This window comes from Stegodyphus dumicola, chromosome 9 (genome assembly GCF_044657685.1).
Source record: "Stegodyphus dumicola isolate Sdum_Otavi_A_Nest chromosome 9, ASM4465768v1".
In the NCBI taxonomy this organism is placed as follows: Eukaryota; Metazoa; Arthropoda; class Arachnida; order Araneae; family Eresidae; genus Stegodyphus; species Stegodyphus dumicola.
This window is the reverse complement of record NC_140776.1, coordinates 43,446,756-43,459,381: the sequence shown is the minus strand read 5'-3', so window position 1 is coordinate 43,459,381 and position 12,626 is coordinate 43,446,756. Positions and strand designations below refer to the sequence as shown.

The 12,626-nt window shown below is 32.8% G+C and overlaps 2 protein-coding genes across 4 annotated transcripts in view; one reads left to right on the top strand and one right to left on the bottom strand.

Annotated features, from left to right (window-relative positions):
* The window catches only part of Gnpnat (glucosamine 6-phosphate N-acetyltransferase), a 30,727-nt gene extending 29,699 nt beyond the window's left edge, over nucleotides 1-1,028 (top strand). For both annotated transcript variants that reach the window (XM_085823389.1, XM_035370270.2), the window contains one exon: nucleotides 751-1,028. In XM_085823389.1, coding sequence (XP_085679515.1) covers nucleotides 751-904 — 154 coding nt within the window. In that variant the 3' untranslated portion in view covers nucleotides 905-1,028. The remainder of the gene's footprint in view (nucleotides 1-750) is intronic.
* A 59-nt stretch (nucleotides 1,029-1,087) lies between these two features.
* CIA30 (complex I intermediate-associated protein 30) overlaps nucleotides 1,088-12,626 on the bottom strand; it is a 39,490-nt gene continuing 27,951 nt past the window's right edge. The window contains exon 4 of one of the 2 annotated variants that reach the window (XM_035370269.2): nucleotides 1,088-1,440. In XM_035370269.2, coding sequence (XP_035226160.2) covers nucleotides 1,219-1,440 — 222 coding nt within the window. In that variant the 3' untranslated portion in view covers nucleotides 1,088-1,218. Of the gene's footprint in view, nucleotides 1,441-1,585; nucleotides 1,784-12,626 lie in introns of those variants that run through there. The other variant, XM_085823387.1, reaches the window with a different exon arrangement.

The window sequence follows — 12,626 nt, the reverse complement described above, 5'->3', positions numbered from 1 at the left end:
TGAGAAAGAGTAGCCTTGGCAGAAGCAATTCATAATCAGAGTGCAATTGCTGCAATTTATAGTCAGATATTCTAAGCAAAAATTAATACATTAAAATATATTATTTGAAAACCAAAATAACATGAACAAATTAAAATTATACATATTAATGAACTAACTATATTCAGCATTTTGGATAATTTTCAATAATGATTAATTTTTATTTCCAGCATTTATCATTTTTATTATGAATAGATAATATAAGTAAAATAAAAAGAACAGATTGGCAAGTTCACTGCAAAGTCTTTACTAATTATATTTATTTATTAGTTGGAATAGTTCCTGTAATTTTGATATCTTTCCATATATATATATATATATATATATTCCAAAAGTGTTACAAAATTAATTTTCAACTGTTTTCATATATATAATATCCAACACTAACTATTTTTATTACATACATACTGATATCCTCAATATCAAACTATTGGGTAGAATTAAGACACAATAACACGCCGAATAAATACTAATTCAGAAGTCAAACAACAAAAATCAGCGTTAAACCTACAAAATTTTCACAGGACCATTTGCGGTTTTGCAGCTGAAGATGATGGTTCGGTAAAACCATCGAAACTAGTCCTGTGAAAATTTTGTAGGTTTAATGCTGATTTTTGTTGTTTGACTTCTGAATTAGTATTGGGTAGAAGTTTAATATTATTTAAATATCTGAATATTGTAAACATCCTAATTTATATTTTCTCTTTACAGAATGGTACTTACAATTCGGTTGTTAGCAGAATATATAGGATGCTATAAAATTACCCTTGACTGTAAAGACAAAATGGTCAAATTTTACAATCAGTTTGGATTTGCATGTGAAAGTGGAAATAATAATATGATGACCATAAGATTTAAAGAATAATGTTGAATTTAAAATTCATGTTAGTGTTTTGGTTGTAAAAATTACTTGTACAAAATAACTTAAACGCACAAATCTTTCTTTACAGAAAATATAAATGGTTTAAGAAATAAAATATACTTTGTTATTTATGTGTTTTTTATTATCACTACTTATCCTTTACTTACAACAAAAATTTTCCCCAGCTTTAAATAAATTTCATATTTATTGCTAATCCTGGAATAACATAAGCATTTAATAAAGATGCACATTTGAGATAACATGAGCACATATAGTGCACCCTAAAGAATTTACACTTTTTCATATAAAACAATTTATTAATTGGAAACATAGTATTTAGGCGTAGTGTACAGTTCATAAGCAGTTTTTTCCTTGTGTGTACGATCAAGATGACAACCAATGTAATCTATCTCTAATCTAAAAGGTCCAGGAACAGCAGCAGCTGTAATCCCCACACTGTTTACTTTATTTAAAGGTATCTGACTTTGCTTGTCTTGTATTCTTCCTTTCGATGTTAAGAAAAATTTTGAAAATGGTATCTAAAATAAAATACAAAAATATAAAATATAGTCTATTATAAACTATATTTTTAAAATTCTAATACATTAAGATGCAAAAGAATCTCAAAATAGCTGCCATTTCAATCATAATTTTTATTAATTTAAAATGATGAAAAACTTGGACCAATATGTTATCTTGAATATAAGACAATGCTTTTGTAACAAGACAATACTTTATCTCCATTTAATAAAAAATACAGAACGGTCATATATAAGTACATCTTCTTTTGGTAGTCACCTTTGAAAATATCAGTATTCTGAGAATATAAACTAAAATCAGTATTGATAGTTGCTGTATTTTCCAAGATGAACAGTCCCTGACCTGTCAAAGACCATTTAAAATGCATTTATACAATCACTAAAATATTTAATATTTCTATCAAATTATTTTTTTCCATAAAATAATTTATACTAATTAATTTACTATATAAATACAAATATACTTGTACTAAAAAATAAGCAACAATCATTAAAAGAAAAGGTATGAATGTAAGGGAAATTATAACATAGAATTTACATATGAGGGAAAGGTTGCATCTCTGAATGCAAACAGGCAACTAACATTAGCATAAAACAGAATCCTGCAGTCACACCACAATGCCTTAAGAAAGGGTATGCCACACCTATGCATCAGTTCGTGAGCAGTAACAGTTCTGTATAATTGGTGTGTATTGGTGTATTTAATTATGGCAAAGCACACTAGGGCTATCTGCCTAAGGGAGGGATGCCTTCGTGGAGGACTTTCTAAGGGAAACTGGCTCGTATACATGTTACACATGGGGAAAACCACGAAAACACCCATGCAGCCAGCCCGTTTGCAGGATTCGAACCTTGGACCGAACTACCAGTGTTCAGCGACTTTACCGCCCGGCCACTGGTGGACCTGTATAATCGGAGATAGCCAAAGCGGAAAGCATGAGCCCAAGACACCACGTGCAAGATGAAATGCACTGGATTCTGTTGGGCTGGTGCAAGACAATCCACTGTTGCGAGAGAGCTGAATGTGCATCGTAGTGTCACAGGCTGTGGAATTGTTGCCAGAGGGATTAAAATCCCTGTAGAAGATGTGGGTCTGGAAACTGGACAATTACCACAGTGGCAGACGATAACTTCTTGTTGCTATGAAAAGATGTTCACTTCCTGTTGCTATGTGCAAGACATCATAGATCACGAACAGCATGACAGCTGGTATCACATCTCTCTGCTGTTGCAGGATGGCCCATATTGCGCTAAACTGTGTCGTGTCGACTGCATGCCCGATGACCTGTGGTATGTGTTTTGTCTCTATTGCATGTCAGACTGCAGTTGAATTGGGCCCGTGAACATTGCATTTGGACACCAGAGAAATGGGGCCCTAGTCTCTTTACAAATGAGTCTTGATTTAACATCCAGAATAATTCTCGAAGGGCAATGATATGGTGAGAGCCAGGGACATGCTACTGGGTGCCAAAGATCATCAAGCTATTAAAGAGGAGGAGGCATTTTTGTATGGGCTGGGATATCAAAAAACGGCTGTACCGACCTCTACATGTTTGTTGTTTCGTCACAGCTGTTCGATATAGCAACAAAATTCTATATCCTCTTGTGTATCTGTTTATTGCTGCAATGGGTACCAATGTGATATTTATGGATGACAATGTCTGCCCCCATAGAACTCTAGATCAGAGTTAACTGAAGAGTGAAACAATTTCACTTCTGCTGTGGTGTGCTACCTGAATCCCATACAACATATGTGGGACTTGTTGGAACAATAGATAACAGGTCACAGTGTGCCGCAGGCATCCTCTATGAGCTCAGACATGCATTATTATAGGAATGGGTACTACTGCCACACCACGTGATTAACTACACTATTGCTAGCTTGTGTTATTGTTGTCAAGCATGCATTTCAGCTAGAGGGTATCACACCTGTTATTAGCATGATGTTTTCACTGCACATTCTTCCAATCCACTTAGTCTTTCACAATGTAATGGTTGTAATACATGTGTTTTTGTATGCCTTTGCTTTATTGTTAACTATGTGGTCTGGTAATGCTACACCAACCTCTTGGATCAATTTCACACATCCAATAAATAGTTTTTGCTTTATACCATGTTCTGCCTTTGTTGTTTATTTTTTGAGCAGGAGTGTAATTTGCGATATTTGAAAACCTTCAAATTCATGGCTATCATCATAAAGCTCTGCTAGTATCTGCTATATACTATTGGCGATGATTATGAAATTTGTGACTAAGATATGTTGTTCTGCTAAATTTTGTCTTGCTTTTATCACAGGCTGACGGAGTTAGGCCTGAATTATACATTAGTTATTTCTATACTTACGCCTACTTTCTGCACATGATTATCTGGTTCCCAAATAAATTACCACATGCATGCAAGTCTTATATCTACGGCTTGCGCTAGACATTCTGAAGCCTCATGCAGTCTCTATGTGTCTTAAATTCTGCTGCCAAGCGCTCTCTAAATTCTAAAAATTTTGTCGTCCTAATTTTGTTATTTGGCACCTGTCTAAATTTTAAAAATTTTGCTCCCCCTAAATTCTGGGACCTGCTGTGGCTTCATCAGCTCTGGCGCCGAATCTGGGGGTAATCTGAGTAACAATTCAGTTATTCTCAATTTGAACAACACTAAATATCTTTTGATCTATCAGAACTTTGACGACATCGTTTGCAAAACTGAAACGCTGTCTGTCAAATTCTTCGCGCTGCGATTTTCTTTTTGCTCAAGGGTCAAAAGTAAAAAAATTTAATATAAAAATAAAAATAAAAATTTGTTTTCAAAGAGACTCGTTATGATTTTACTCCTGTTCTCTCGTTAATAAATTTATTAAAAGAAGTTTGTTCTCTATATTATCATGCTATTACATTATCATCCTTAATCAAAGAACCTATAAATTTGTGACCGCGTTCATAATCGATTAATTGCGATTCTCGTCTACAAACGAGAATACTGAAACAGAATCGAAGAGATTAAAAACTGGCAGGGTAAGTCTAAAAATTCCTCCTTTTTGGAAACCCAATCCCCCAAATATTTGTTTCTTCTCTGCAACTGTCGAATTATGGCTGATTAACTTTAATACCTACATAATCAGTAACATATCAACCTACATAAACAAAATATGATTATGTAGTCACAAGTTGATGCGTATACGTAGGCATCACTCCTAAACTCATTGCTAATATTTTCCAAAACCAATATAGAACCATTTTAAATAAATTTCTTTCCTTATATAAAACCAGCATAAAAAATTATAAAATTAAAGAACACCCTATACTGTCTAAAGTCAGAAGACTTTCTCGAAAGTTGGTTGCTGCAAAAAAGAATCTTCAGGAGGGTCTCTGCAGACCATCAAAAAGCAGCTGGTTAAGTCCATTACATCTCGCTTAAAAAAAAAAAAAAAAAAAAAAAACTGCAAACATCATACCAGACCGTTACCCACTAGCATTTCTAACGGACCGTACAAATATTCTGCATAGGAAAACGATTTTTTCAACCACAGATAAAAGCCTATCAACAGATTCCTGTTCAGGAAGCTGATATTCCGAAGACGGCCATTATAACACCTTTTGGACTTCTTGAATTTACTTATATGACATTTGATCTACGCAACACAGCATAAACCTTCCAAAGGTTTATGAATACCATGCTAAGCGGCCTAGACTTAGCATGGTATTCATAAACCTGGTCTGCTATATCGATTCTCACTGCCCTCAATCTCAACGATTCTCATTGCTTCTTCAGACATAGAAACACACACAAAAAAAGCTGGAATTAAGTCTTCAGAAGGCTCAATAAGTACAGACTGAGAATAAACATTGCAAAATGTAAATTTGGTCTGAGCAAAGTTGAATTCTTAAGTTACAAATATCAACAGAAGAAATTAAACCTCTTCCATCGAAAGTTGATACAATTAAACAATATCCTAAATCGGAATCCTTCACAAGCTTACGCAGATTTTTAGAAGTGGTGAACTTTTACCATCTCTTCATACCAAACTGCAACAACTATTGACAATCTTGCTTAAAGGAGTATCAAAAAACGGTAAAAAATCTCTAGTTTGGAACGGAGATGCGCAGAATGCTTTTTATTAATATCGTAAATCGCATTTTAGTTCACCCTAACAAGAGATGCATCTGATTTCACCATAGGCACCGTAATCCATCACCTATCGTAATGGTGAAAAACAATTGCTAAGCCTTTTTTCTTGATCCCTATTATCAACGCAGAGAAACCACAGTGCTTATGATCGCGAATTACTTGCAATCTATCTAGCCACACAGAATTTTAAACACATTCTGGATGGACAATCATTTACTATCTTCACTGATCATAAATCTATCACCTTTGCCTTCCAACAGAATTTAGATAAAGCCTTTCCCAAGATAAGTCCGGCAACTCAACTACATTGCTAAATTCACTACAGACATACGGTACATTTCTGGAGAAAAAAAAAACATCGTAGCAGACACACTGTCGAGACTTGAAACTATTGCCATTCTAGCTCCAAGTGATCATACAGTTATTGCAGATTGCCTGGAGGATGTACACCTCAAGATTCTTAAATCAAATTGAAATTTCAAAACAGTACAAATTCCTATCGTGGATAGCAAAAAGAAAATTTACTGTGATTCCTCCACTAATTTTAATCGGCCATACATATCTGAAGGATTTCGCGAAAGAATATTTTTCTCTATACATAACTTATCTCCTCCTGGAATTCGTGCAACAGTGATGCTGGTGGCAAAAAGATTCATTTGGCCTGTCATAAACAAAGACTGTCAACTGTGAACTAGAGCATGCCAACGAACCAAAGTTCACAAACATACTCATGCCCCAGCTGCTGAGTTCAAAATTCCAAATGAACGTTTCAAGCACCTTAACATCGATATTGCTGGCCCTTTACCATCTTAAAAAGGTTTTAGGTATCTGCTTACTATCATCCATAGATTTACTTGGTGGATCGAAGCTGTTCCTTTGGAAGACCAAACTGCAAGATTCTATCACAAACATGCGACTTGGATTTGCAGATTTGGAATACCAGAGAAGATAACAGATGACCAAGGTCGACAGCTTGAAAGCCTAGTCTTCCAATACTTGAGCAAATACCTAGGTTTCAAAATTAACACCACCACAGCTTATCACCCACTAGCTAATGGTTTAATTGAACATCAAACTTTGAAAAACTGCCTGAAATCCCACCTTCAAAAGTCAAATTCTTGGACTGATGTTCTACCTTTAATTCTTGGCATTTGATCACCCTTTAAAGAAGATTTGTGTTGTTCTGCTGAATTTATGTACGGCACACCGACCTGTTTGCTTGTAGAATTTTTCAGTGAATCCCCAACTGCTAAGCATTCAGATTTTATACAAAAATTGCAAAGCCACATGCAAATTCTAAAACCAACTCTTAACAACCAGCTAAGAAAAAAATTCAGCTTTCGCACATAAGGACTTAGCAAATTTGTTCACATGTATTCATCTTTAATAACATGATTTCATCTTCGCTTCAATCAACCTATCTTGGCCATATTTAGTTAAACAACATTTTCAGAAATTTTTCGATATGACAGTTTCAGGCAAAATTCAAAGAATGTAGGTAGATTTACTGAAATTATATTTAAAACTCAAATACGAAGTAAAAACAAATCTTCAGACATCTGAATCCGTTAATTCTAAAATCTCACAACCACTTCCTACTGACAATGATCCTTTCAAAGACACTAACCATAGAAACACACGAACTGGTCGAAAAGTGTGATTTCCTGCATATCTGAAAGACTATGAAGTATAAAGTTTTCATTGGAAAGGGGGTGCATGGCAAAATCATTTGCAATACTGAAATGCCGTTTGTCAAATTCTTCATGTTGAGATTTTTTTTTTGTTTAAATGGCAACAGTAAAAGCATTCGATATAAAAAATAAACATTAAAATTTGTTTTGAATGAAGACACTCATTATCATTTTTACTCCTGTTCTCACTTTAATAAATTTATTTAAAGAGTTTTTTTTTTCCTCTACAGTATACTGTTAATAAATCTGTCCTTAATCAACAAACTTAAAAGTATCATTTATGAAATTTATATTTTTCATACAGAAAGAAATTGCTGTTAAATTTTTCCTCATGAACACATTCAATACTTTGCAGCCCAGTTAGCTGAAGTCTGTACGGTTTGAGATGCATGCCAAACAAAAAATTGGTTATGGAGCCAAGTTATTCACCAGAAAAATTTATATTAATAAATGATTGCTTCTTCAGTACGGAGGTTTAGTACCAAAATGAAATTAAGAATTGGAACTCTCCACATTTTCTTGTGAAAAAATATCAATTGCATAATGCATATAAATAAATAAATAAAATAATTTCTGGTTGTCAGGAAGTCTGAATTTTAGATCATTCTGGATATTGTACATCCAGATTTCAGAATTTGTACTGAATACATGTAAAATAAAAATATATGAATCAAAATTTTAACTTGGAACAGTCCGCAAACAATCTTTTTAAATTTGGTTATTTTCATTTCTTGTCCTAAAAACAGTAAATGCCTAGGATAATCTCTTTAACTATGTCACTTCAAAATTAAATATAGCCATATGATTCTTACAGAATACATCATTCTCACATAATAACACTACATAAGGCCAATAATGCTTTCATGTTTAGAAGCCAAAACTTATAAGCCAATGAGGCACATTTTAAATCATTCTGAATTAAACTTTCATTTTGGTCATGTCAGTTTTGTTTTCTGCTTTTCTCTCTAGATAAACTGCTGTTGCTGCTTCTTCCCTTCTTACTGCGATATCTTAAAAAAAATGTAAAATTTACTGAAGAATGGATATACTTAGCATCAATTTTTCATGCATTAAAAGTATTTATTCATGAAATGAAAGAAAAGAAAAAGGGGGATATCAATTCAGCCAATGTGACTACAACATCCACATTATTTCACATAGAATACTGCATATATATTTTAATCAGGCATTTATCTTGAAAAGTTAATCAATAAACTTACTTGCAAGTAGGTTTTTGTTTTGTTTTTTCCTGTTTTGACAGAAATGTCATGCTGATCGCTTTAAAATAGACTTTTAGCAGTTGTTCTCTTTACAGATTACGTGAAAAAATACTACATTCCTCCAGATATTGTACTACAGTTTATTCCACTGCAGTCAAATTAAAACAAAAAATATCATGACTTATCAATAAATATTGAGGAATTTGGAACACAACAAAAAGAATGCATATGAAAATGGCAGCTCAATAAACCTGAAGAACTGTTGTGTGCATGGTTGCTAAAGTTTGACGCATTCCAAAAATTTTGTGACTTTTGTAACTGTTTAAGGTGATTATATAAACAGCAAATATCAAAAATGGACACAGAAGATTGAACTGATCAATATAAAAAGTTTTGAAGAAATCTCATACACTAATTCAATAATTCTGGATAATTTTAGAAGAAACATCGATTATATGGTTAAGAAATAGATAATAATAAGAATAAAAAATATCAGCAAAAGAGGCCTAAGGAATAATACTTATTCTTTTAGAAGTTTGGTTTAATCTTCTCAGCAGTTCACTTTTATCATGGCTATGTGATCTGCTGTATCCCAAGATATATTACCTGGTTATTTGAAATATTTCACTTCCTTTCTTTTATGACCTAAATATCAATGTGATAATATCATTGATAGTTATGAAAACACGGAGTAAAATACACAGTTATACAGTCAAAAGTCGTTAATTCGGACACCCATAATCTGGACCTCAAAGCTAAAAACTTTCTGCGCATGTGCCGCGTTGACGCATGCGCATAGGCATTTACGCGTGCGCGTAAGACCTTTACGACTGCGCATATGTGTGTGCGCAAGCGCAGAATACGTTTTCACGTGCGCGTTTAATGTATAACGGACGGTATAAGCTAAAATTATCTAATTATCTATTTCAGTTGATGTTGATGATTGCGTTATTCCTTAATCTTCGAATTGGATCCGGCTTATTATTTTGTACAGACTGTAAGAGCAATTTTATAAAAGTAAGCTTGAACTTTCAATTATGTCAAATAGAATTTCTGATGCTGGAGCTCCCAAAGGATCTACAAAATGAAAGTATGTTTCGATGTCCATCAAACAAAAAGTGGAATTGCTGGATAAAGGCATATCCTTTGTTTATCTAACCGTTCTGAAATCTGTTAATCAATTTCACGCTGCTCTGCACGGGGGGAGGAGGGGGAACGTTGTGGCGCGCAATGAACTGGAAGTTGATCTGTCAGCACTATCGCTATCTTCAGGGCAGATGTTTTTATTTTATTCGGCTTACAATTCCTTACTAAATGCAGTATTTCATCTCGATGTGCTCCATCTTTGATATGATTTAAATCAAATTCCTCGTCATTATAAATATCACAAATACAAATCAAATAGTTTTCTGGTTGCAATTTTCTAATTTCAGCTATGCGTAATGTATGCTTTACGCATGCGCACGTTGAAAGAAATGTTTAATAAAGTAAACAAATAAATAGTAAGCTTATTTTTTTTATACCCTTTAGGTCATAATTGCTCATTATTTTATAAATTATGGTTTCATATTTTTAATTTTATAATTTCTGCATGCCATCTTACCAGATTTAAACGGATGATCTATAATCCAGAAAAATCGATAATTCGGAATCGCCGAAGCCCCGACGAGTCCGGATTAAAGACCTTTGACTGTATTTAAGTACAACATTTTATCACAATGGAAAGATCTTTAAGATGGATCTTTAAGCTTACAAGCTCAAAGAATGCTTGTAAGAAAAAAATAATTAATCAATTTCAATTCAAGGGAAGTGAAATTCCTAGGTCCAGTTAAAAAAATTTTGGTATTTCCATTAAAAGATATGTCAAAAGAAATCTTAATCAAAGAAATCATAATTGAAAAATGAAAAAAAGAACTTGAAATTTTCTTGGAAAATTATTGATGAATTTTCAGTGTTAGAGACTACTTGAAAAAAAGAAGTGCTGTACTCAGAAATGTTACTTGTAGCATCAGAACTCTATTATTAAGTGCAATTATATTGTAATTTTTCAAAAAAATTGGAAACTGAGTATATTTTGAAATAATGGTATTTTAAGTCTTGTCAAATAGATGCGTTATTGTAAAACAAAAGATTTAACAAGTGTGTTTATTGGTATATTAAGAATATCTAATTATGGAGTATCAAATTACATAAACAGAGAAGCATGCATGATCAGTTCAATAACAAAAATATTAAAAAATTTTCAAAAATTTGATTTTGCCAATATGCAGTTTTTAATTTGAAAATATTTATTTTGTTATTATGAAGAATTTCACAATCCCTTTCTGAGCACAACACACCAAAATAGAGTTAACATTCATATGAGTTAAAATATAATTCTTTTTATTATTCTGTGAAAAGGGGAAAATCATTTAAAAAAACCCATTATTTTACAGAAAGTCATTTTTTCATATATGGTATTAAAATCAAAAAGTTATTCATACTTAAATAAAGTAGGTTTAAATGTAAATATTACTATAATTAAACATACTTCAGTGGCTAGAAATATTTTTTAGCAACTAGGAAAAATAAATAAATAAATAAATAAACACAATATTATTACCTAATAGAATAACTGTTGTATTTGTGCTTTACATCATTAGATTTAGTATTTAAAATTGAAATCTTAAACAAAAACATTGCCTCAATATATTAAATAACAGCAATTCTTTCATTTACTATGCTATTAAAGACTATTAAAAGACAATACATATATTATTGCAATAACATGTACGCATCAAGGATCTGAACTTTTTAAAAACTCTACTATTTTTACAAAGAATATGACGCCCCTTTTCGAGCAGCTCTTTTATGAACTATGATTTTGTTTACTCCCTTTATGTGAAGACCTTGAAATACTATTATGAATAGCTACTATGGATAAACAGTAATGAAGCCACTATTCAAATTACAAGTATAAAAAATCTCACATAGTAAGCAATAATTCGTTAATGTTGTAGCTGCTGGTGTATATTTTCTTCTTTTATGATGAGGGAAAAATACCATACTAGTTTTTAGTTATCTTATGTAGAAGGATGGTACTTACATATTAGCATAACCACCTCAGCAGAAATTGGCAAATTTTCAGATTGCATCATACTCTGGTAACCATGTGCATAAACAGCACTGACATTTTCCATTCCTTTTTTTCTTCTTTTTTTTTTGTATTTAAAGTTCCAAGGATTTTTAAAGATAAATCATGATACTTTATGTCTTACACTTGTTTTTAAAATATACACTGCAGTGGAAGGGTTGGCAGTAATATTTTTGTAGAAATACATTTTATTACAAAACTTAAAGGAACAATTGCTTTAAATCTATTCTTACAGCAATTGCAACAAAATTTCCACCAAACAAAAGAAATTAAACTTGTAAGTAGGTTCAGTGACTGATTTTCGGAAAAAATATCTAATTAAAATACAATGGAACCTTGAGATACAAGCACCTCTATATATGAGAAATTCAACAGAACATATGAGCAAAAAATTCGTCTCTAAATGAATTTTTCGCATTGACTCAATTAATGAGCCAGGCTGTTGGCATGCATGGCGCATTTTCCAATAAGGCTCGACTTGGGCAATCCCCTCGTCTTATCACTTAGTGTTCTTTGATCTACATGTTTGTGCACTTGCAAGCTGATTGTCTTTTACATTTAATATGAAAAAAATTATTTCGCGATGCCTCTCAAGAATACTGTGTCCTCAGATAATGCTGGAAAGAAAAAGGAGGAAGCCATGGCCGTTGAAATTGAGAAAGAAATCATAGATAAGCATAAGCGTGGTGTACGAGTGATGGAATTGGTGAAAACTTATGTCCATTCGACATCGACAATCTGCACTATTCTGAAGAAAGAGGAAGAAATTAAGAAGCTTGATGTGGCCAAAGGAGTTAGCATTACTTGCAAGCACCATCCAAAACTCTTAGAAGATGTTGAGAAGCTGTTTTTGGTGTGGATTAACAAGAAGCAGTTACTTATAAGGTGATCCAGTATCAGAAGCTATCATTTGGGTTAAGGCTAAGAATCTATACTCAGACCTTCTCCGAAAAACACCAGGCACAACAACTGAAGATGAGATGGCATTTAAGGCAAACCATGGATGGTTCGAGAAATTTAAAA